Raw genomic sequence first — 22,162 nt, 5'->3', positions numbered from 1 at the left:
TGTATTCATCCAGGTTTTTTTTATTTTCGTAGGAAAATACTAGTTAGCCCCACTGCAAGACAAGGCAGAAAGCCTTGTACCCTATGGTTTCAGTTCACACCACTGCGGTGCAGTGTTGTGCCCTGAAAAAAAGAAGTGCATACTGTATTTTATTTCAGCGCAGCAGGTAGCTATGCAAACTACCACATTGCAACACCACTGTGTGGTTCTGCTTATAAAATGTCACTTTACTATTTCAATAAAGTTCAATCAAAAAAAAAAAAATAGGTAAATACGGTATGTGCTGAGATCATCGCGTCAGTACTGTTCCTGGTGGCGAACACCACGCAGTGCAGCTGTCTGGTGTGAATAAGCCCTTCGGTGTACTGTATGTAGGCTGAATTACCTTCTGCCATCTAAAGTTATCTTTTAGCTTCTAATAAGTCTTAGTTTTATTCTAAAAAATACACTTCTTTTTTATTTGTATTAGTGCAAAAAGAAGGTCACAGAAACAGCTACTTCCCTTACAATTTTATTTTGTTTTTTGGCTAGAGACCACCATTGCAACCCATGATATAATAAAATACTTTCAAAAACACTTTCAGTGGTATATTTAGCAGATCAAAAGGGAATGAGAGAAGTTCATTGTTAGGGTTTAAATGAACTTTTAGAATATTAGAAGCAGAATTGCACTTGGCCAATATGTTAAAGAATGATTGGGCTATTTATGTTGAAAATTAAAACTCTGAAATGCATTTAAATGCCTTTGTAGGTCAATAATGTATTTTACAGAAATTCCAGGAGATGTCGCTGTTGTTCCATGGCAGATTTGGTTATGTTTGCTTCAGTTGTGAAGTTGTGAAAAAATATAACATTTGCCTAGAAAAAAGTACACATAGCACAATCATATAGCACTGAGGAGAGTTAGAAAAGTAGCAAGTTGTTCAGTAGGACGGTCTGTGAAGCTCTCTTCTTCTAATTTATTAACCACTATAATCTTGATGCTGTGTTAAAAGCGAACTCCAGAAATTTGTCAAAATCTTCCTCCCCTTCCCCACACTGCAAGAGTTAACTGCTCATTAGGTCTGGGCATACGTGAATAAGGAGTAATAATACTTAGCTTATTCCTTGCACTGGCAGGAACTCTGGCTGCAGTCACACTCCAGCCTCCTTCACATACTTTAGGCTGGGTTCACATATATGCAAATTTAATGTGTTTTATACTGCATCCAATTCGCATAACGTGTGAGTGTGACCAGCTTTCAATGAAACTGGTTCACAACTGTCCGGGGTGGCTGCGGTGCAAATTTGAAATGGGTCCTGTTCGTTTTTGGGTCCGTTTTCAGGTGTGAATTTCAGTGAAAAATTTGCATCTGAATAGCACCTGAACCAGTGAACACAAACGCACAGGACACCGGACTGCAAACCGCAGCTGGACCTGTGTGAACCTAGCCTTAGGGAAAAGAAGTGGAGTGCCTGAGCAAGGGTAGGGTAAGTAATACATTCTGTTCCTCTTCCACTTTAAGGGAGGCCCCCACAGCAAGGGTACATTTTAGGTAATTCCAACTCCCAGGGATCAGCTATAACAAGGCCCTGGAAATCATTGTTCATTTTACATGGGCTTTCTTATCCAGCATGGTGCAACACACAAAAACGTGTCATTTGCAGCGTGTAGTGTAGTGTGAATGGCCCCTGACTTCAAAGATGCACAACACTGATTAATATAATCGGTATATGTTTGGGTGACAAATAAATGCACCATGAAAAAATGTTACCATTTTTATTTATTTAATTTTTATTTATTTTAAATTTGAGTATTTTATTCTGGAACATTTAATAAAAATCCTGTCTCAGATGTTTGGCAAAATGTATTTGCCAGGATATGAACACAAATAATGCATTGATGCTTCCTCTACCCACAGTGGAATGGTCGTGGATATGATATTGCAAAAATATTTGCATCCAAATTGACCCTCATTTCACCAGTATGGCTGCAAATTAGAAGAAAGGGCAGACAGTCCTACCAGATGGCTGGACTGCATGACATAGACCAAGGTATGTACCCAACTCCCTAACTTCCTTTTAGTCTTCCTGTTTTAGCTGGAGCTAATGCTAGGCTTTGGTGTATGTACAGTAAAAAATTGCATTGAAAATGGAGTTCACTATACCCGGGGCTCCACTCTAGTAAACAGGAGATCCTCTGTTCCAAAATTAGTAATCAATAACAGAACTATTGTATCTCTTTCAAAGCAGAATGAAGGCTAACTTGAAATGTTCATGTAAAATCAAATAATTATAGTAGGAGAGGATCCCTCTTCATTTATACAATACCTTGAATAAGTATTTATACCCCCATGCATTTTTCACATTTCATCATGCTACAACCAAAAAAGTAAATGTATTTTATTGGGATTTTATGTGGTAGACCAAAACATAGTGGCACATAATTGTGAAGTCATAGGAAAATGATAAATGTTTTTTAATTTTTTTTTACAACAAATATCTAAAAAGTGTGGCGTGCATTTGTATACATCCCCCTCTGATAATCTAGTTGAACCAGTTGCCTTCAAAAGTCACCTCAGTAATCTCCATATCAATACAGCTGCTCTGTGAAGCCCTCGAAGGTTTGTTAGAGAACCTTAGTGAACAAAGCACTGCATGAAGGTCAAGGAACACACCAAACAGTTCAGGGATAAAGTTGTTGTGACGTTTAAAGCAGGGTTAGGTTATAAAAAGCCTTACAAACCAATGTGTGTGGAAAGACACTGATGGGCGGTAACTGCCATACTCACCGCACTTTATATTGGAAAAAGGAAAAGCCAGCTCATGGGATCACCCTCTTCAGCCTCGTCGCCCCTTGCTAACACAGATACTTCATTTGGACACTGAAACTGGCTCCCAAGTTCTTATTACCAGCCTGGTCACGGTCAACTTTGGAATTTCATATTGGGGGCACAAGTGACAAGAAGCAGTGAGTATCACACTCCCCATGTTTGGATGATATAATATTATCCTGCTTAGGCTCCCCTCTATCTGCATTGAACCGTCCATCCAAGGAGGATGTGTGCTTGAACTTTCAGCTATTATATTCTCCGATTGGAATACCTGACATTAGTGGAAAATACGTTTTTTCCATTCACCTAGAGTCAGTCTCAGAATCTCCCTTTGGATGGACTTTGTATTTACACCAGCAAATGTTTCATCAGGTGTGTTCCTCTACAATGCTGATTAATTGGATCCGCTCATGCTGCCTTATCCGATATATAGCACTCTGAAGAGCGACCCACACCTCCAACATTGAATTTGACTTTTTGAAATGTCATACACTTATCACTGTGGTTCTTAACTCACGTTTCAAGTTGACTTCAAGTCATGTAATTTATGCCAACCATCTCTTTGCTATTGTGCTTCACTACATAGTGGGAGTTCTGATATCTGCACTGGACTGTCTATCAAATGTGGATGTGTGTTTGAACTTCCATTCATTATACTCCTTGATTAGAATACCTGACATTAGTGGAATATACTGTTTTTCCATTCACCCATAGTCAGTCTCAGAATCTCTTTTAGTTGGACTGTGTATTTACACCAGCAAATGTTGCATTAGGTGTGTCCTCTTACTATGCTGATTAATTGGATCAGCTCATGTGGCTTTATCTGAAATAGAGCACTGTGAAGAGCGATCCACACCTGCAATACCGAATCTGATTTTTTGAAATGTGATACACTTACTGTGGTTTTCAGATTGATTCCAAGTCATGCAATTAATGCTAACTATCACATTGCTATTGTGTTTCACAGCATAGTGGGGGTTTTGATATTTGCTTATTCTACAGCTGTGAGTGACATATCCCCTGTATTCATTCACCTGCACTGTCATTGGGATGTTCTTTTAATCATGTTAATGTCATGTCTTGTGATTTGTGTTTGCCGATATGTGTGACAATATGTTATTAATTTTACATTTTTTAATAAAGTATTTCTTTTTTCCCTTCACACCGCGTGGGTATCGCCTTATCTTGTGAATGGTTACTCCCATTCCATTTTGTTTTTGATGGTTCTACTCCCATAGGTTCCCCACAGCCCCCTTTTGGGGTGAGTCGGTGAAGGACTACCCCCACCAACCAGTTTTTTGATTAGGTTATAAAAAATATCCCAAACTTTAAACATCTCACGGAGCACTGTTCAATCCATCATCCGAAAATGGAAAGACTATGGCACAACTGGAAACCTACAAAGACATAGCCATCCACCTAAATTGACAGGCCGGGCAAGGAGAGCGTTAATCAGAGAAGCAGCTAAGAGGCCCATGGTAACTTTGGAGGAGCTGCAGAGATCCACAGCTCAGGTGACAGTCTGTCCACAGCACAGCTATTAACACTGCACATCACCCTGAACACACCATCCCCACTGTGAAAAATGGTGGTGGCAGCAGCATTATGTTGTGGGGATGCTTTTCTTCTGTAGGGATAGGGAAGCTGGTTAGAGTTGATGGGAAGATGGATGAAGCCAAATACAGGACAATCTTAAGCCCCATACACACGATCAGATTATCGAACGATCTGTCGTCCGTTTTTTGTGGCATGCTAGTCTGATGTGGAAAGTGAAGAGGTTATTTTCATACGAATTTTTCCGTACGACAGAATTCTACTTCAGAAGTGATGTCATGTGCTGGATTGTTTTGTATGTGTTCTTTCGTCTCTGAGCATGCCTAGTCTTGCTCTTATCTGTACTAATGAGCCAAAAATCGGACGTTGTTTTGACGGACGACAAAAATTATATAGCCTGCACATCAGGATTTTGTCAGCCAAAAAGTCGGAGTCGGCTGTCGAAAGCACCATACTAACAATCCGAAAATTGACAGATCGGTCGTCGGACGAATTTTCCCTACAGATTTTCTTATTGTGTGTACAGGCCTTTAGAAGAAAACCTGTTAGAGTCTACAGAAGACTTTGAGACTGGGGCAGAGGTTCACCTTCCAGCAGGACAATGATCCTAAACATACAGCCAGAGCTACAAAGAATAGTTTAGATCAAAGCATGTTCATGTGTTAGAATGGCCTAGTCAAAATCCAGACCTAAATCCAATTGAGAATCTGTGGCAAGACTTAAAAATTGCTGTTCGCAGCGGCTCTCCATCCAATCTGACAGGGCTTGAGCTATTTTGCAAAGAAGAAAGGGCAAACATTTCACCCTCTAGATGTGCACAGCTGGTAGAGACATACCCAAAAAGACTTGCAGCTGTAATTGCAGCTAAAAGGTGGTTCTAAAAAGTATTGACTCAGGGGAGGCTAAATACAAATGCACACCACACTTTTCACATATTTATTGGTAAAAAATTAAAAAAATCATTTATCATTTTCCTTCCACTTCACAATTCGTTTTAGCGCCACTTTGTGTTGGTCTATCACATAATATCCCTATAAAATACATTTACGCTTTTTGTTGTAACATGACAATGTGGAAAATCTCAAGGGGTGTGAATACTTTTTCAAAGCACTGTGCATGGGTCAGGTGCACAGAGCTTTCAGTGCTCATACAAATCCCCTTTTATTTCAGGTGTAAAAATTATTTTGCTGCCTCCTAAAACTTACAAAGTTTAAAGAGACATTGTCCTCTGGCCCACACAGGTGATGGATGATAATATCTCTGCAAAGCTCTCCTCTGACTTCTAGATGATAATATCTCTGCAAAGCTCTCCTCTGACTTCTTTATACTCGCCTTGCATGCACTCACAGCTTCTTGGTTGTCTGCAATCAGTGAGAATACCCAGCACTACTGGGTATGGAGCAACATGTAACCTTCTTCTCTGCGATGTTGCCCAAAATGCGATTCTGCTCGCAATTCCAAATCGCACTGCAACGCTGGCAAAAAAACAGCATGCATGTCTGTGTGACATTCATTTTTAATGGCCCCAAAACCTAAGTTCTGAGAGACCTTGGTTATCTCAACCATGCTTAAAGCTCATAAATCTAGTGTAAGTGAAAGGCTATTTTCGATGGTTTAAGGCTTTGGGTCTTTGCTATATGCCTTTCGGTAATCTGTGCTACCCCTGTTTGGCTCCCACTTCAATTGTTGGACTTAAACACAGTGTTGTCGGTGGTACAATAACCCCTTTGAGCCTATCTGGAACATTTCTTGATGTTGCTATGCCATAAGGTAGTATTCTTTGTGGCCATCACTTTAGCATTCTGAGTTATCAGCATTATCCTGTAAGGCAGCCTTTCTCAACCTTTTTAACATGGAGTAAACCTTGAAAGATCATGGTTGCAGGGGGAAGTTATTTGAGATGCAGAAATTGTTCCTTGTGTATGGAACACCAAGCAACCTCTGGAGGAACACTAGGCTTCTGTGGAACCCTGGTTGAAAAAGGCTGTAAGGTGTCCCATTTGATCTTGCAGAAATACAAGGTTGTTTTGAGACCAAGACCTCTTGTTTGCTCAATTTGGTCTCTGCTTATAACCTTAAAGAAGATATTGTGTTACCTTCATTGTGTCCATCTCCTATTTATCCCAAGGAGATTTTTATTCATTGTTTGAATGTTGCAAGGGCCATCAGGGATAACCTCTTAGCCAATTCTCCTTTTAGGCAAATGGAGTTCCTGTTTGTTTTCCGACTTCAAATTCCACAATTTCCAAGAGGAGTCGACAGGTTGTTGTGCACATCTATGTGTTCCAAGATAATTAAATGCCTTCTTTTTACATAAAAGACCACTCAACTAGTGACTATTTTTGAGCTTTCCTTGCTAGGCCCTGTAAGGCTTTCGAACTGGTATTCTGTTCACAGGTTTTTCTAGTTTTGCAAGAGTGTTGCATCCAGGGGCAGATTCGGGGGGGGGGGGGCAATGGGGCAATTGCTTCCCCTGAGAAACCATTACTGACTCAGAGGATCTGTTTACACCCGCCTATCTCCAATCCGATCCACTTAAAAAAACAGAAGGGGAACCGTCCTCTTCTGTCTGGGCAGATCGGAGGACACATAGAGTAGAGCGGGCTGTGTCCATGTCTGCTCTGCATACGCTGAGTGGACAGGGACCTATCATCTGCTCGCTCTACTCATTGTGGCCCATGAAGGGTTACCAAGTCGCTAAAGTGGCTTCTCAAAAGATTGGGCACCCCTGCTGTAGGGGCATGAGTCCCGGATGGAGAGGTGCACTGTAGTAGCCTTCCCCCTTAGTTTCGCTGCGGTGTGTGGCGGATGGAAGGAGTCCCAGATGGAGAGGTGCACTGTACCATAGCGCATCAGAAAACCTGTGGGGAAATCATAAACATCTCCCGTGAAGTTGATAAAGGTGTTAAGATCGCCACAGCTGTCACGGCTGGTCTTAAAACTTTTTCATCACTGTAGTTGGCGGGTCTCACTAATCTTCTCTACCTCCTCTGCGCAGAAAGAAAGTGGCATCATTTTAAACGTGTCACTGTTTTAAACCAGGTTAGGATTGTATGATACGTTAAAAAAAATTCTGTAAGCAACACCTTATATTCTGGCAGTGCCCCTCCTGAGACTAGACTCTGGATCCGCCCCTGTATGCATCTGACTGTTGGTTTTGGCCGAAAAGTTCTGAAAGTGGCAGTTTAATGTCCTTGTTTTTTCCCTTGTTTTGTTTTTTAGACATTTGGTCTATTGATTTTTATAAAGCATAAATTCAATGCGGTGTCCACCATTTTATCTGTATTTTACAGAATACTATGGGCAGAGCTAATAAGGTTATCAAATCAATTATGAATCTTTATATTGACCTTTGTTTATTGATATAAAGCTATCAACTCTCCAAGCGAATGTCCAAATCTCAAAATTGTTCTTGTTTCACATATTTTATGCTATATTTTAATTTTCAAATCTATAGGCAAATGTAGTCAACTTTTGCCCCAATGTTGTTTTTTTTTCCATAAATTTTTTTTTTATTTAGATAAGTATAACAAAAGGTATACAGAGTGATACAAAAACTTTTAGAACAAGCAAAGACAAAGTATTTTGTCAATTGTAAGAACAGCATAAAAACTGGTTTTGACGTAAGCCACACTCAAAAACATATATAAAAAATCCTCAAAGACTGTATCAGGGGCTCAACTCTTGGATGCTCAATCTAAGTAAGAAAACTAACCTTGGATATGAGTATTCATGACAAATCATTAGTTATGAAGTTACTAAAAGAGCATCAAGACATTGTGCAACAAAAGGCAAAATAGCATAGTTAAGTTGCTCAAATTTTAAAGTAATTCGTGAAGGTAGTGAGGTTTGGCCAGGTTGAGGTGTAGCGAAAATTATCACTCCGAGGAGCCTATATATACCATGATGTAAGAGTTTTGGAGGAACATATTCAGGCGGGGGCTCATCACCACCGGCCTAGGTGAGTAGTATGTCTCGAGTGTGGCTCAGGGGAATGCTTACAGAAGAACGTGAGGAGAAAGAAAGAGGAAGTAACATGAGAGAGAAGAAGAAGTAGGGAGGTAAGGGCATAATAGGGAGGGGAAGGAAAAAAGATTGTTGACAGTATCTTCCACTCTCCCGGGGGGTGAAGCCCCGGGGCAGGTCAGTCATGACGAAAGATCTACTTAGTGAGGAACCTTTAGGTAGAGGTAATTGAGGTATATGTCACAGTGTGTTTAAAACTGGTCCAATCCTGCCACGTGGTAACAAATTCTGAGTAAGAATCATGAGCAATGCTGATCAGCTCCTCCATCCGTTCTACATGGTTCAATCTGTTGAACCATTCCTTGGTGGAGGGAATCAGAGGTGATCTCCAATGGCACGGTACACACAGTTTGGCTGCGGTCACCATATACATGGCCAGCGATTTTCTGTAGCTACGACGGCGGGAAGTTACCCAGTGCAATAAGTATTTTGCCGGTGAGAACTTTATGTCTCTCGAGGTGGCCTCTTTAATCAATTCATGGACTTTCGTCCAGAAAGGCTGAAGTGCAGAGCACGACCACCATATGTGGATCATAGTGCCCTGTTCTTTATTGCATCTCCAGCAGGTGTTCGGGACAGTCGGGCAAAATTTATGTATTCGATCTGGTGTTTGATACCATCTGGTAAGGATTTTGTATCCATTCTCCTGTATCGCAACACTCGTCGAGGAACCCTGAATGGTGCGGCAAATAGAGGACCATTCCACCTCTGTGAGGGAGAGACCCAAATCCCTCGACCAGGCCTGGACAAAGGATGAGGAAGAGAGAATAGGGGGGGATAGCAAGATATGATACATAGCAGAGATTACGTGTCTCTGAGGGCCGCCCCTTTCACACAAGGCTTCAATCCCAGTCGGAGGCCTCGTCCAGTCAGACATGGATCGCCGGTTGGTCAAGAAGTGGCGGATCTGAAAGAATATCCATAACGGGATGGAGTGGGGTTGGAGATTTTGATTAAGTGCTTCCCAGGACAGAGGGGAACCTCTGTGAAAAAGTGTTTGGCTAATACATTTTCGTGCGGCCAAATGCCTTGAAGGAATGAGCTAGACATGCCTGGTTTAAAAGCAGTATTCAAGCAAATAGAAGTCATAGGACCAGACGCTTGGTTTATTTTTCTAGCTTTGCGCCAAGCACAATGCAACTTCAGCGGGGGGCATATCAGGGGGTGACTTCTCAGGTCTTCCCTAATTGCGGAGTATGGGAGCCAGGATAGCACATGGAGCGGAATAACCGAGAAAGCATTTTCTTGCCCCAATGTTATTTATAACGAAAGCTTTAGATAAGTATAGGGGGTGAATAGAGATGAGGAATTTAGGCTAAAATCCTCATTTATAGGGTGTCAAATTTACAGCCGATATTTGTAGGAATCCTTGTCAGTGATTTCTTTCTATAAAACAATAATGTTAGATTGGAGATGACACCTGTAACATTACTTAGTCCTGGACTATCCGTGAGTGCAAAAAAGGAGGTCATAGCTGACAGGTACACATGAAAAAACCTGACCAAATCTAAGCAAATCTAAGGAGAGCAATGCAACCCTCAAAGGGTGTTACTACCATGGACACAAGGAAGATGGGAATATCCTCTGTCAGGTGAAAATATGACACCACCTTCGAAGAAAAGGAAGGGCCCGGGCAGGGAACCACTTTATCCTTGTGCAAGACCAGATAGGGAGACTTACAGAATAAGACCACCACCTAAATACCCCCAAGGGGAGGCTTCTGGAGGACTGAAGAAGCAAATTCAAGCCATGCGGTGGCAACCAGGAACGCCCAGGGGGCACCACATGGCAGACCCCCTTAGAACAAAGTGCGAATCATAGAACGCATATCTAAGGAATGCTAAAAAAATAATTGCAAGGACAGAAACCTGGGCTTTAACGGTACAAAAGCAAGCAGTCGTTCAACGGGGCATTGGAAAAAAGGCCAAAAATCGAGCCACAACGAAGAAACAAGGGTGGACACCCAAGGTCTTGCACCAGGCACTATAAGAGGCAGGCAGTTTCAAGAGGTAGGCTTATGTGCCTGCAACATTGTGGTAATAACTCAATGTGACAACCCCCTGATCCCCCGGGCCAGGCTTTCAGTAGCCACGTCATTGAAACTGAGGACAGTAAAGCAGGGTGATAGATTGGACCTTGGGGTCCTTCTGAAAAGGCAGTTGACGGGGAGCGTCCGTGACCAGCTGCACTTCGTCCGGTGTACCACAGACACGAAGCAAGTCTGGAATCACCAGAATGACTGACTGACTGGAATCTCTTCGGCCCAAATCTTACACAACAGGCGAGGGAGCAGCTTGAGAGAAGTAAATGTGTAAATGAGGAGAGAGAGATCCACTGCATAATGATTGCCCTGCCTGCCACCAACAAAATGGCCGCTGGAATCACAAGAAAAATTGTCGCCCTGGCTCCAGAAGAGGAAACGCAGAGCCCAAGCAGCACAGCACACAACCTCCCCCCTGCCTAGGGACACCCTGAGAGGACCCAGGTTGCACAGATGCCTGAACAGCAGGTAGGAGGGGGAGAAGTCCAGATGAAGGAGACAGGAGGGAAACCAGCAGCTGGGGAGGAGGTAGTGACCCCACAAAACGGACCACTCCAGGGAGTACCTGCCCTCCACACTGCGTCCAGGGAGGGAAGGCCAGCAGAGCATGCGCGTAAGGCTCCCTTTTTAGATCATCTTCTCCACTGAAATGGGGGGCTGTCAGCCAGGGTAACACTGTGACACAGACTGTAGGTGCCCAGTCATATGTGTCCTGTGAGACGAGACCTTTTAACTTGCTGGCTGCTTCAGTCCAGGATGGGGCTATCGCAGCCAACCCGCACGTAGTTAGAAGGTCTGCTTGCGCTTCTTGGCCAGACTGGGGTGACCACTGGATCTAGATTGTCCAGCCCCTCTCCCAGCCCAGCTGTTGGTAGAAGATTTCCGCAGAAAAATTCCTGGAACCAGGTATATAAAAAAACGAAAAAGCTTGTGGAATCACAGATCCCAGCAGGGAACCAGGTCATAACTCCTCAAACACTAGGCAGAATAGCTGGCTTGCCTATAACAGAGAGGGGGTTTTTATACCAGAAGTACTGCCCATTGGAGGTGCCAAGTTTTTTTCTGTCTAGTGTCCTACTTTTGTTGGTACTATAAAACTCTGCTTGGTCAAGATTAAGAAGAGAGGCTGTGTCCTTCAATGAACGTAAGAGAAAATGTCTGATGTGCATAAGGCCTTAGTTTTGGGTTGGAGGGGTTTGGTCTTGAAGGTCATCCACAATTCTATAGCTGCTCTTTTTGACCTGCTTGGCTCATAGCCAGGTTTTCGGCTTTGCAGTACAAAAGAACTCTCCATCTGCAGTATTGCTGTGAAGAATTTACTCTAATAGTTCTTCCTTAAACATCTACAGTGAATTCACTTAAGCTACATACTTGGAAAAGCTTGTTTCTCGGTCAATCAGAAAATAACTGAGTGGTGATCTTTTCTTCCATGGTTAACCCCTTCGCGCCTGGGTAAAACAAGTCTAAATGCCTAAGCACAATTTTGAAACTTTGACATGTGTTGGTAAAACCGTACATATCTTCACAAGTACTTAGTGTATCTAGGTGAATTATACCTTGTTTTTTTTTCAGTAAAAATTGGGCTTTCTCTATCGTTCATTGACGGACGGAGTTCCTGATGCATATCAGTAGGGTTATACTGCCCCCTATAGGAGTAGGACACTAGACAAACAATTCTGGCTACGCCTATGGGCAGTCTCAGAGGGTACACCCTCTCTCTTCTTGCATAGGATGTCAGTTTTAATCTGTCTAGTCAGGCCTAAGAACCTAGTTCCTTGCTGGGATCTCTGGTCCTGGCAAAAAGTTTTTCTTTCTAGACAGTTTTTTTAGCTAGTTGTTTCTCCGGATCTTTCCTGTTAGTTCTACAAGCAACTATCCCGGATCTGGGCGATGGGCTGGATGTATAGATCCAGTGGTCACATCAGCTGACCAATGAGCACGCGCAGGCCTTAGCTCCGCGCTGAGACGGCCGCGACATAGTCCCACTGGACAGGGACTGGCCCCGCGAGTTAAACGTCTCGCCAGGTCACATACGGCCGGGTCTAGGCCCAAGTCGCAGCAGTCCTAATTGGCCGACAGCCCCCCCCCCCACTTCGGCAGAGAGGGGTCCTATCAGGAGATGGCGCCCGACTGTGTTCCTGGTATGGTGAGTAAATGTTCCCCCCCTTTCCCCTGGTGGAATTTGGGATGGATGCGGCCCCTCCCTGGGATGGTCGGACCCTCACAATCCCGGGTTCCCCTTTGTCCTGTCACGCACCCCCTCTTCTACCTGCCCCCCTTCACGCTGGGACCGCATTCAAGGCCCGATGTGGGGGCGGGGGTCTCTGTCTGTACCTCCAGGGCCCGCCTGCCAATCGATCCCGTTGTGGAGTCTGGGGGGTCCCCACAAGGGTCCTCGGCTGCTCTTCATGCCGCGCGGGGCCGCCATTTTCTTGTAGCCTCATGTGCTGAGGAGATCGGTGGCCATCTTGGTACACCCGAAACGTCCATTTTGCGGTGGTTTCTTCTGACAGGAATCTCTATGGGAGTTCCTGGAGGCGTTTTTCTGTGGGTAGAGCCCCTCCCTATACCCTGGGCATTTTCTCAGCTGATTTCCTTTTGGATAGAGCTTGCTGCTGGTACGTGCAGACGTTTCTGGGCCTTCTGCTGCATCTTGGTACAGTGAGTCTGGAGGTCTCTCTCTTCTGGGGGTCTTCAGCACGCTTGCCTAACCTTCGGGGGGGGGGGGGCTGTAGCGCAGTGAGACTCAAAAAATATATATTTTTTTTATAGATTTTGCTGACGGGTTCCCCTGGTGCAACATGGACCCCACAGATCATGTGTCCCCACCTGACCCCCTCGGATAGGCCGCAGGGCCCTCCTGATCCCAGCTGTCTACTGATGCAATTTCAGAGGTCCTGGAAGCGTTTGTGTCCCGGGTGGAGGTGGTCTTTAAAGGGCGAGGTGCTAAGAAAGCCCTCTACCTACCATTGCCTCATCTGATGTCTCAGATTCTGAGTCTGATTCAGCCATCGCAGACAGGGATCTCCCGGCCGGGTCCGCTATCTCGCACCCTGTCTCCTCTGACAGTGAGGATGACATTTCTACCTCCACTGCCGTGCAAGATAAGGCGCTGGTGGACGCACTAGTTGTTTTCGTGCGTGAGACCCTGAAATTGGAGGATGCGGCTCAACTGGGGCGCAGGTTACGTTTGGCACTCACAAGCCATCCAGAGTGGCAAATGTTTTTCCCTTTCACGCATATTTTGACAACATACTCAAAAAAGAATAGGACCGTCCAAAGCATTCCCCTGGGATGCCTAAGCGAATTGCTAGACGTTGCCCTTTTGAAGAGTCCCTTATAAAGAAGTCGACTATGCCACCTACAGTGGACCCTCCGGTCTCAAGACTGAATTAGGCTACCGTTATTCCAGTGGAGGATTCCCCATCCTTTAAGGATCCGGAGGATAGGAAGGTGAAGGCTGTGGCCCGCAACATGTACTCCTTGGCAGGATCTGCACGGAGACCGGTTAAAAAAGTGGACAATCCCACCTGTGGTGGATTCTCAGGTTCCAGGCTGAATAAATCCACTCTAATGTGGAGGTGTCTCCGGCTTTTAAAGGACAGGACAGGACAGCCGAGACTTTGATCCGCCACATGTTTACTTTGGCCAGTTCGGTCCTTAGGCCAATGTTCACCATAGCATTGGTGTCCCAGTCTTTAACAGAGTAGGCAAAGCTTTTGCACTGAGATCTGGGGGGGGGGGGGCAGCTTCCCCCTGCCCTTGCGGAGTGGGCGGACCAGTTGGTCTAGGGGTTGAAGTTTGTCTGTGATGCCTCTCTGGATGCGGCTCCCTTTGTTTCTAGGCTGTCCGTGACAGCAGTGGTCCTTCAGGGTGTGATATGGATAATATCATTAAGGGTCTTACAGGGGGGAAGAGTACTCTTCTTCCACAGGCTGCCAGGGGCAAAGAGTCTTCGCAGACGTGGGCCTTTTTTTTTTTTCTCGGCTCATATGTGGCCTTTTTGTCTCTCAGGATTTCAAGACAAAGGATCCAAGTCTGTCAGGACCTCCTTCGAAGTTTCCAAGAGGATCTGGTCTGGTAAGCCGAGAGTGGGTTCTTCCAGACCTGCAGAAAAGCCCTCTTCTGTCTGAAGGGGCGCCCTCACCTGTGTCTGAGGTGGGGGGACGTCTTCACTTCTTTCCGGACCCAGGAACCTCCCTGATTCAAGACAGGGGGGTCCACGAGCGGATTTGGTCCGGATACAAGATCGAGTTTCGGTCTTATCCTCTAGTGGGATTCTTTCCTTCCAACCTGTGTTTGTCCCCAGACCGCCTGCGGGGTCTCTTCAGTTCTTTGCAAGACTTTCTGCTATAAGGTGTGATTGTTCCGGTTCCAAAATCGGAACGTTTTCAAGATTTCTAGTCAAACCTGTTTACAGTTCCCAGGAAGGAGGGCAAGGTACGTCCAATACTGGACCTCAGGGCTTTGAACCACTTTGTGCGGGTACAGAAGTTCCGAATGAAGTCCATTCGTGTGGTAGTGGCATCCCCACATCAAAGGACGCTTACCTTTATATCCCAATATATTTCGGTAATTAACGTTTCCTCCTCTTTGCCGTGGACGAGGAGCATTATCAATTCATGGCATTACCCTTTGGTCTCACCTCACCTCCTTAGGTATTCACAAAAGTGTTGGCCCCAGTGTTGGCATTGTAGCAGCAGCGGGGGATTGTGGTACTGGGTACCTGGATGCTCTTCTTCTGCAAGCAGAGTCTCTGACTGCTCTAAAGGATAACCTAGAAATTACTGTACGGACTCTGCAGGAGTTTGGTTGGAAATTCCAAAAATCTGCTCTAGTCCCATCCACCAAGTTGGACTATCTGGGTCTGACTCTGGACTCGGCTTCAGGAGAAAAAACTCCAAAAGCTGCAGGATACGATTTGGCTCCTGTTGTCCAGCAGTCAGTCATCTTTCAGGACTTGCATGTGGGTGCTGTGCCTGATGGTGTTTACTTTTTTGAGGCGATTCTGTTTGCACAGTTCCCCTTCGAGACCTCTGCAAAGAGAGATTCTTGAACAAAAAAGCCTGGTGCGCTACAAATGTGAACGTGTACAACTGAAATTGACAAAATGCAAACGTGTACAGCTAATAGTGACCATATACAAAAATAAAGTGAAAAAAATACACTATATTCCTGTAAACCAAATGTTCGTGATAAATCTCCACCAAAGACTTAAAAAACAATCCAATGTGCAAATAAGTCCAATGTTTTTAAACTCCAAAGGAATATCAAACTGGTGAAATTTAAAAGTTGAATGGATGCTGCTGGAATGTTGACAAACGTGATGTGAAGGTTTTCCACCACCTTGTGAATTCACAGCTTACCAGATAGAAAAGTGAATAGGGCAGATAAACAGAATGATATATCCAAGGGGAACCTCTATGATGTACCAGAGGGAGTGCTGTGCTGGAATTCTACCATGGGTGAAGAGGGGAGGTGGGCTGCTTACCAGATCCCACTTATTCCAAGCTTTAGATTATGCAGACTCTCTCTGGATCATTCTGAATGAGGGACTCCTTAAATGTTCCTGGTTCTTAGCTCAAGTATGGTCCACCTTTCCTTTTCAATTTGCAGTTGTATTTTTCTGAAATTGCAATGCAATATGGCTACCTGGAGCTGTTCTGTACACAGAATGTGTACTGACCACACCCCCGAAAAACCTTGGTGTATTTTTTTCACTTTATTTTTGTATAATGTCACTATTAGCTGTACACGTTTGCATTTTGTCAATTTCAGTTGTACACGTTCACATTTGTAGCGCACCAGACTTTTTTATTCAACACTTTAAACTATACATCTTTGGTTGCAGCACATTTAATATTTATCAGCACACTTTTCTTACACAAAGAGAGATTCTTGCCAAGTGGGACAAGATTCCACAGTTTTTAGACAATCTGATCCTGTTGAGCCGGGATACGAGAGGGTCGCTAATATGGTGGCGTTGTTCTCTGGCGCTTTGACAGGGCAAATCCTTCCTTCCCCTGTACTAGACGGTGGTCTCCACGGTTGCCAGCCTGTCTGGGTGGGAAGGCGTTTTGGGCACGGATGTGCTCAAGGGGTCTGGACTCTGAAGGAGTCAAGACTACCGATCAAGATTCTGGAACTTCGGGTGATAAGATTTGTCTGGCTCATTGGACAAATCGCCTTTAGGGGTGCCCCGTGAGGATTCAATGAGACAATGCCACGGCCGTTGCGTATGTCAGTCACCGAGGGGGCATAAGAAGTGCCCTGGCAGCTCGGGAGGTAGCCACATTCCAAGGTTCAGCTGTGTCTCCGGTGGGGAACTTCCGAGGTGGACCTGTTGGCCTCTCGTCTCAACAGCAAGGTACATAGAATTTAGGCAAGGTCTCAGGATGCTCTGGCCGACGCCATGGACGCACTGGTGGCTCCTTGGGCCCAGGATCATCTGATATATGCTTTTCCCCCTTAAACTTCTGCCGAGTCTTCTGCAAAGGATCGAGGCAGAAAAGATCCAGTCATCCTAGTGGCTCTAGACTGGCCTTGTTGGTCTTGGTACGCCAATCTGGTATGGACGGTCACCCTTGTCAGTCTTTCCCCTTGTCAGTCTTTCCTTCCTAAGGTTGTTTCTGGTTTCCATATGACTGAAAACATTGTGTTGCCTTCCCTGTGTCCTCAGTCTAAACATCATAGGGGCATTATAAACAGAGAAAAACAACTGCGCTAATCTAACCAAAAATCCTAGGGGCATTGCCTTGCACTCTCTGGATGTGTGTCGGGCACTCAGGGTGTACCTTGCGGCAACTGAGTTGTTTGGAAATCAGCCTTACTGTTTGTCCGTAGCAACCAGCAGAAGCAGCATATTCCCTTGGATCTCTCCACTCCATAGCCCCCAACTGCGTACAGCCTCGGCCGAGGCTTAGGTCAACCTTCCCGGCGGCGTATGACGACGGACTGGTGCGCAGGCGCACTAGTATCGGCATGTAGTGACCTGGCGGGGAGGAGCCAATAGCAGGAAGCAGTAGAGAGCTGGCTCATATCGGCGGTTGCTGCGATAGAGGAGACCGGAGGAACGTTTGGAGGGATGGGAGGAGCGAGGAGCTTCTGTTGTGCTGAAATGCTTGTCCTAGAAGGATGGAAATGTGAGTGCAACTTAACTGTATTGTATTGTCCCCTATTAAAGCGATATTATCCGAGGTCTGCGTGCGCTTCCCTTCCTCTTTGAGGGTGTATTATTTTCAGGTGAGCTCCAGTTGTTCCTGGTTGAGCTCCATGTTACCTGGTTGGCTAGGTTTAGTCTTTTTGGAATTTTTTCTGATGCGTTTTTCCCACCCTTCATGTTTAACACTGCTATGGGACGTCCCAATGATTAAGAAGATTCTGGAGCTGTGTCCATCAATGAACTAAAGAGAAAATTGTGTTTTTGTCTTACCGTAAAATCCTTTTCTCTGATGATTGACGGACACAGCACCCACCCCTCTATTGAGTTGGGTTATTTTTCTTCTGACACTGCTTGCAACAAAGCTGAATGCCTAGAGCAGACTGTGGGAGTATATCCCGTGGGACTGCCCCATTGGTGTGCTAAAGCTTTTTCCTGCCTAGTGTCTCCTGTAGGGGGGCAGCTTAACCCAATGGTTAAGAAGATTCTGGAGCTGTGTCCGTCAATGAACATCAGAGAAAAGGATTTTACGGTAAGACAAAAATCAAATTAGCTGTATATTTTTTGCTACTACCATAGCCTTTTCACAAAAGAACAAATCAAATTAAATGATCCTGCTCCAGAAGATCGCAGCAATACCACATCTGTGTATGTTAGTACAGCCCAAAAACAATAGTGCCCATTTTGCTTTTTTTTTTGTTTTTATCTTAATTAAAATACACTGACAATAATAGACACTGATACTGAAAAAAAAAAATCCTGTTAAAACAAAATACTAACCCTGACCTTGATTCAAACACTTGACCTGGCACTGACCTAGATCAAACCTTGATCTAGGTATTTTATTATTATTATTTTTTTTAATTATTATTATTATTATTATTATTATTATTATTTTATTTTTATTTTTTTACACACGCTTTTTTTTTTTTTTTCTTTGTTTCTTTGCAAGGAGAGAGAGAGAATTACAATGCATTTCCCTCCTCAATTCACAGAGAAAAAAAAACAGGCGGGCTTTACAGTGACTGATCATTGATATCGAAATAGAAGGCTATCACAGCGATCAGGGGACATGGAATTGGGAGTTCCAGATCCCGATCATTAGTACAGGGCCCGGGGTTCTCTACGAGACCCCAGTCTCTCTGCTTGGAGAGATACACAAACATGCAGCCCCAAGGAAAAAAGCCCAGTCCACTGGGGCCACATATTTGTGTATGGTCAGCATGAAGGGGTTAAAGATAGTTAAAAAGGTTTATGATGGAATTGAAACTACTCATCTTAACCCTAACCCAAATTAAAAAAAAAGTTTTGGATGGAGTTTTATCACTTTGGTTGTAACTTTTTCTACTGAAGATCTATTTTCTTGTGGTACCACTGCAGCAATGATAAAAGGGTGTTTCCATTTTTTTTTTACTTAACTAAAAACATCTTGGAAAGAAAATCTGCAGTTAGAGAAATTTTGAGGCTGCCTTTATATTCCCCATCTAAAATTGCTAGTTGCCTGGCTATATCTGACTTCATTGCTTTGGAACAAGCACACAACAGAGGCAGATTGAAGTCAGAAGTTCTGATCTGACTACTTGTGCCATGTAAATTTCCAATATACTACTGAATCCATTAAATCTATATGACAACCAAGCAGCTTCTATTCTAAGGTGAAGAGGTCTACAATTTTTGCCTCTCTAAAGAACATGTTTCCTTTAAAGAACACTGGATTTTTGCCTGCATTTTGCATGTTTTACAGAAAGGCAGTAATTGTTTTCTTTGTTATGATTCCACATTTTTAATTTATAAATAAAGTAATTGGAATGTGTATATTTCTAGGGTGGATAAGAGACATAAAGAAGAATTCTAAGACTACAAAAATTGGTGAGTGTAACATTGTTCTTCTAAAACAGTTTCTGTGATTCTAATGCTGGCCATAAACTAGCCGAAAAATCATTCAAAAACCTGTAATTTGGTCCGTCCGTTTGTTTTTTGTCCAGTTAATGGGCACAAATAGAAAATCGGTTTTAACTTTTCAGAGCTGAAAAATCAAAGGAACAGTTTGGAAAATTCTGCCGAACGAAGGATAAATTGAAAGGTTAATGTGTTTCTCGTCCAAACTGTTTGCACTAGGCATATGTGACGGAGTCATTTATGTCCATTGAATGATTTGGTTTTAATTAATTTCATAATGGCAAAATCGTTTGCTCTCACAGCTGAGTGTTCATTATTCGAAAACGAGTTTGAACAATTTTTCGGCTAGTGTATAGCCAGCATGAGAGTGAATGGCAGCGAGATTTCAAATGAACTGTACAACTTTGGTTTCAAGCTACAAGAATTTCAAGCTATATTTGTTATTAGTAAAGATGTGTAGTGCATTATAAAATACAACAATAAAGGTAATTTCCAAATATTTAATGTAAACCTAAAGCCGGAATGTTTTTTTTAGTTTTGAGTAGGTAGTGGTTAAAACTAATTTTTTTTTCTGATTGGGGAGACTTTCCTTCACTTCCTGTGCTGACACACAAGTGAGAACACATCTCTGAGTGAAGGGAATGTTCTTTAAGGCTGGGCTCACACTTATGCGAATTGGATGCGGATTACCTCGTATCCAATTCGCATGACCGAAGAGTGTGACCAGCTCTAAATGAAGCTGGTTCACCCAGCTCCAGGGCGGCTGCAGTCCACACTGGAAAAAGGGTCCTGTGTGTCTTTGGCTCCCCTTTAAAAGGTCTGAATTCAGGCAAAAATTCTGACCTGATTCGCACCTCAAACTGAGAACAGGGACGCACCGGACCCCCTGCTGCGAGCCGTGGCTGCAGCTAGTGTGAACCCGGCCTTAGACAGTTATCACAAGAACAATTGTCTTTATCAAAAGTTTTCCCCACTATTTCTATTCATCGACAACTGAAAATTTCATATTTTCCCTCAATTTCGTGTATAAATTCTTTTATTCATTTTCGAAAAAAGTTACAAATACAATACAACACAATGAAAAACCAAGACAACGTTTTAAAATAAAAAGCAAAAATATAGAGAACATTTAGATCTCATGCACAACACAACATAAATACTCTTACAAACATATATAAAAGTTCTATATCCTAGGACCTTATCACAACAACTATATATGTGTATCATAATTCCCCAAAAAGGAGGCGAGAGACATCATGAGAGGTGTAGGCTTCCCACATCTAAATGTGAAAATTCTGACAGATAGATCTAGGAACTACTAGGCCTCTCTACCTAATCCCCACCTTCCACCTCTCCACCCCCTTCCCCTCCCACCTCTTTCACCCCCACCCACCCCTTACTTCAGGGCTTGTCACTCAATTCAAGGAAAACCCCCAAAAAAAAAACATGCCAAAAAAAGAAAAACCCTTTGTGGGGGGGAAAAGGCCATGGAAAGTTACACCTAACTTCCGCCCTAATTCTACCCTTTTTTTCCTCATACCGATCTCTCATACTCTTGCCCTTTAACCCCTCCTTCCCTCACTTATGGTCCCAGTAAAAATGATCACCAGAACTAACAGAATGGAAACTGTTAACTGTTCCCTACTCTATCCAAAAAGAAAAAAAATGTTGGTTACACATTTAATGTTTGTATGTAAGTAAAATTAACATAGCGTATTTGAGAAAATGGTAATACTGGCTGTATCAGTCTTTCACAGCCTGGATGGGCCTCTCGTTTTATGTATCACGTGTTATTTCAATATAAAAAAATGAGAACAGCATTTCCTGACCCTTATGATACATTTTATAATACCTGTATGTGATGTGGTACTCTTTATTTAGCATGGCCACATGTATGCGGTTTTATGTATGAAGACATCTGTGAGTGTCTTCTCTAGAACACCTTTTTTCTAGCGACATCCAAACAGTACACACAGTTGCAGGACAGGATGTAAATTATATACAATGGCTTCTGATTGTCAGCTTGTGAATGCTAATCAAAAACCATCAGTGCCCGGCCTGCAGCCCACATGTTATCACGTAATATCTTGTCACCGGCCAGGATGTAGCTCTTAGAGGTTGATTTCACTTCCATGGTGACAGTCCTGAACTACTTGGATATTGCATGCAATACAGATAAGCTCAGACCTGACAAAGTTTTGCCAGATCCTGCCAGAAACATCAAGATATTTTTTTTTTCATTTTTACGGTACATCCCACCTAGGCAAGAGTGAAATCTCCTGCACTCCTGGAGCCTCCTGGTATATGCACCCCACATATCCCAGGGGGCATCAGCTTCAACATAGCAGATGGAGGAGAATAGACCTGTGGCTGAAGATAGGAGAACTTTTGGTGTGTCATCAGAGGGCAAGCTGTCTGAATCAGGAAGAGATAGCTAGCTCCTGATGACTTTAGAAAGCAAGATGGTGGTGCGATACCCAGCCTGCAGTAGAAGCTAGGTGGATCGCAGCCGGATAACGCTGGTTTTTGTTGGGCGCGTGAGCCTGTTTTTTAAGACACCTAAGTGCACAAAGTAAGAGAGGATTAAAAAAAGGTTGAGAGTAAAGTTCCTCTTTTAAAAATTGGTTAACATCTTTCATTTCATTGGAATAGAAGTACTTGTAGGAGCTT

General features: G+C 43.6%; 1 protein-coding gene across 1 annotated transcript in view; it reads left to right on the top strand.

Moving 5' to 3' along the window:
* Nucleotides 1-22,162, top strand: part of CHID1 (chitinase domain containing 1) — a 1,130,290-nt gene that overhangs the window by 19,581 nt on the left and 1,088,547 nt on the right. The window contains exons 4-5 of the mRNA XM_082269929.1: nt 1,902-2,034; nt 19,418-19,462. Coding sequence (XP_082126055.1) covers nt 1,902-2,034; nt 19,418-19,462 — 178 coding nt within the window. The remainder of the gene's footprint in view (nt 1-1,901; nt 2,035-19,417; nt 19,463-22,162) is intronic.

This window comes from Pelophylax lessonae, assembly GCF_965119305.1.
Source record: "Pelophylax lessonae genome assembly, chromosome: 10".
In the NCBI taxonomy this organism is placed as follows: Eukaryota; Metazoa; Chordata; class Amphibia; order Anura; family Ranidae; genus Pelophylax; species Pelophylax lessonae.
This window is presented reverse-complemented; position numbering and strand designations above follow the sequence as displayed.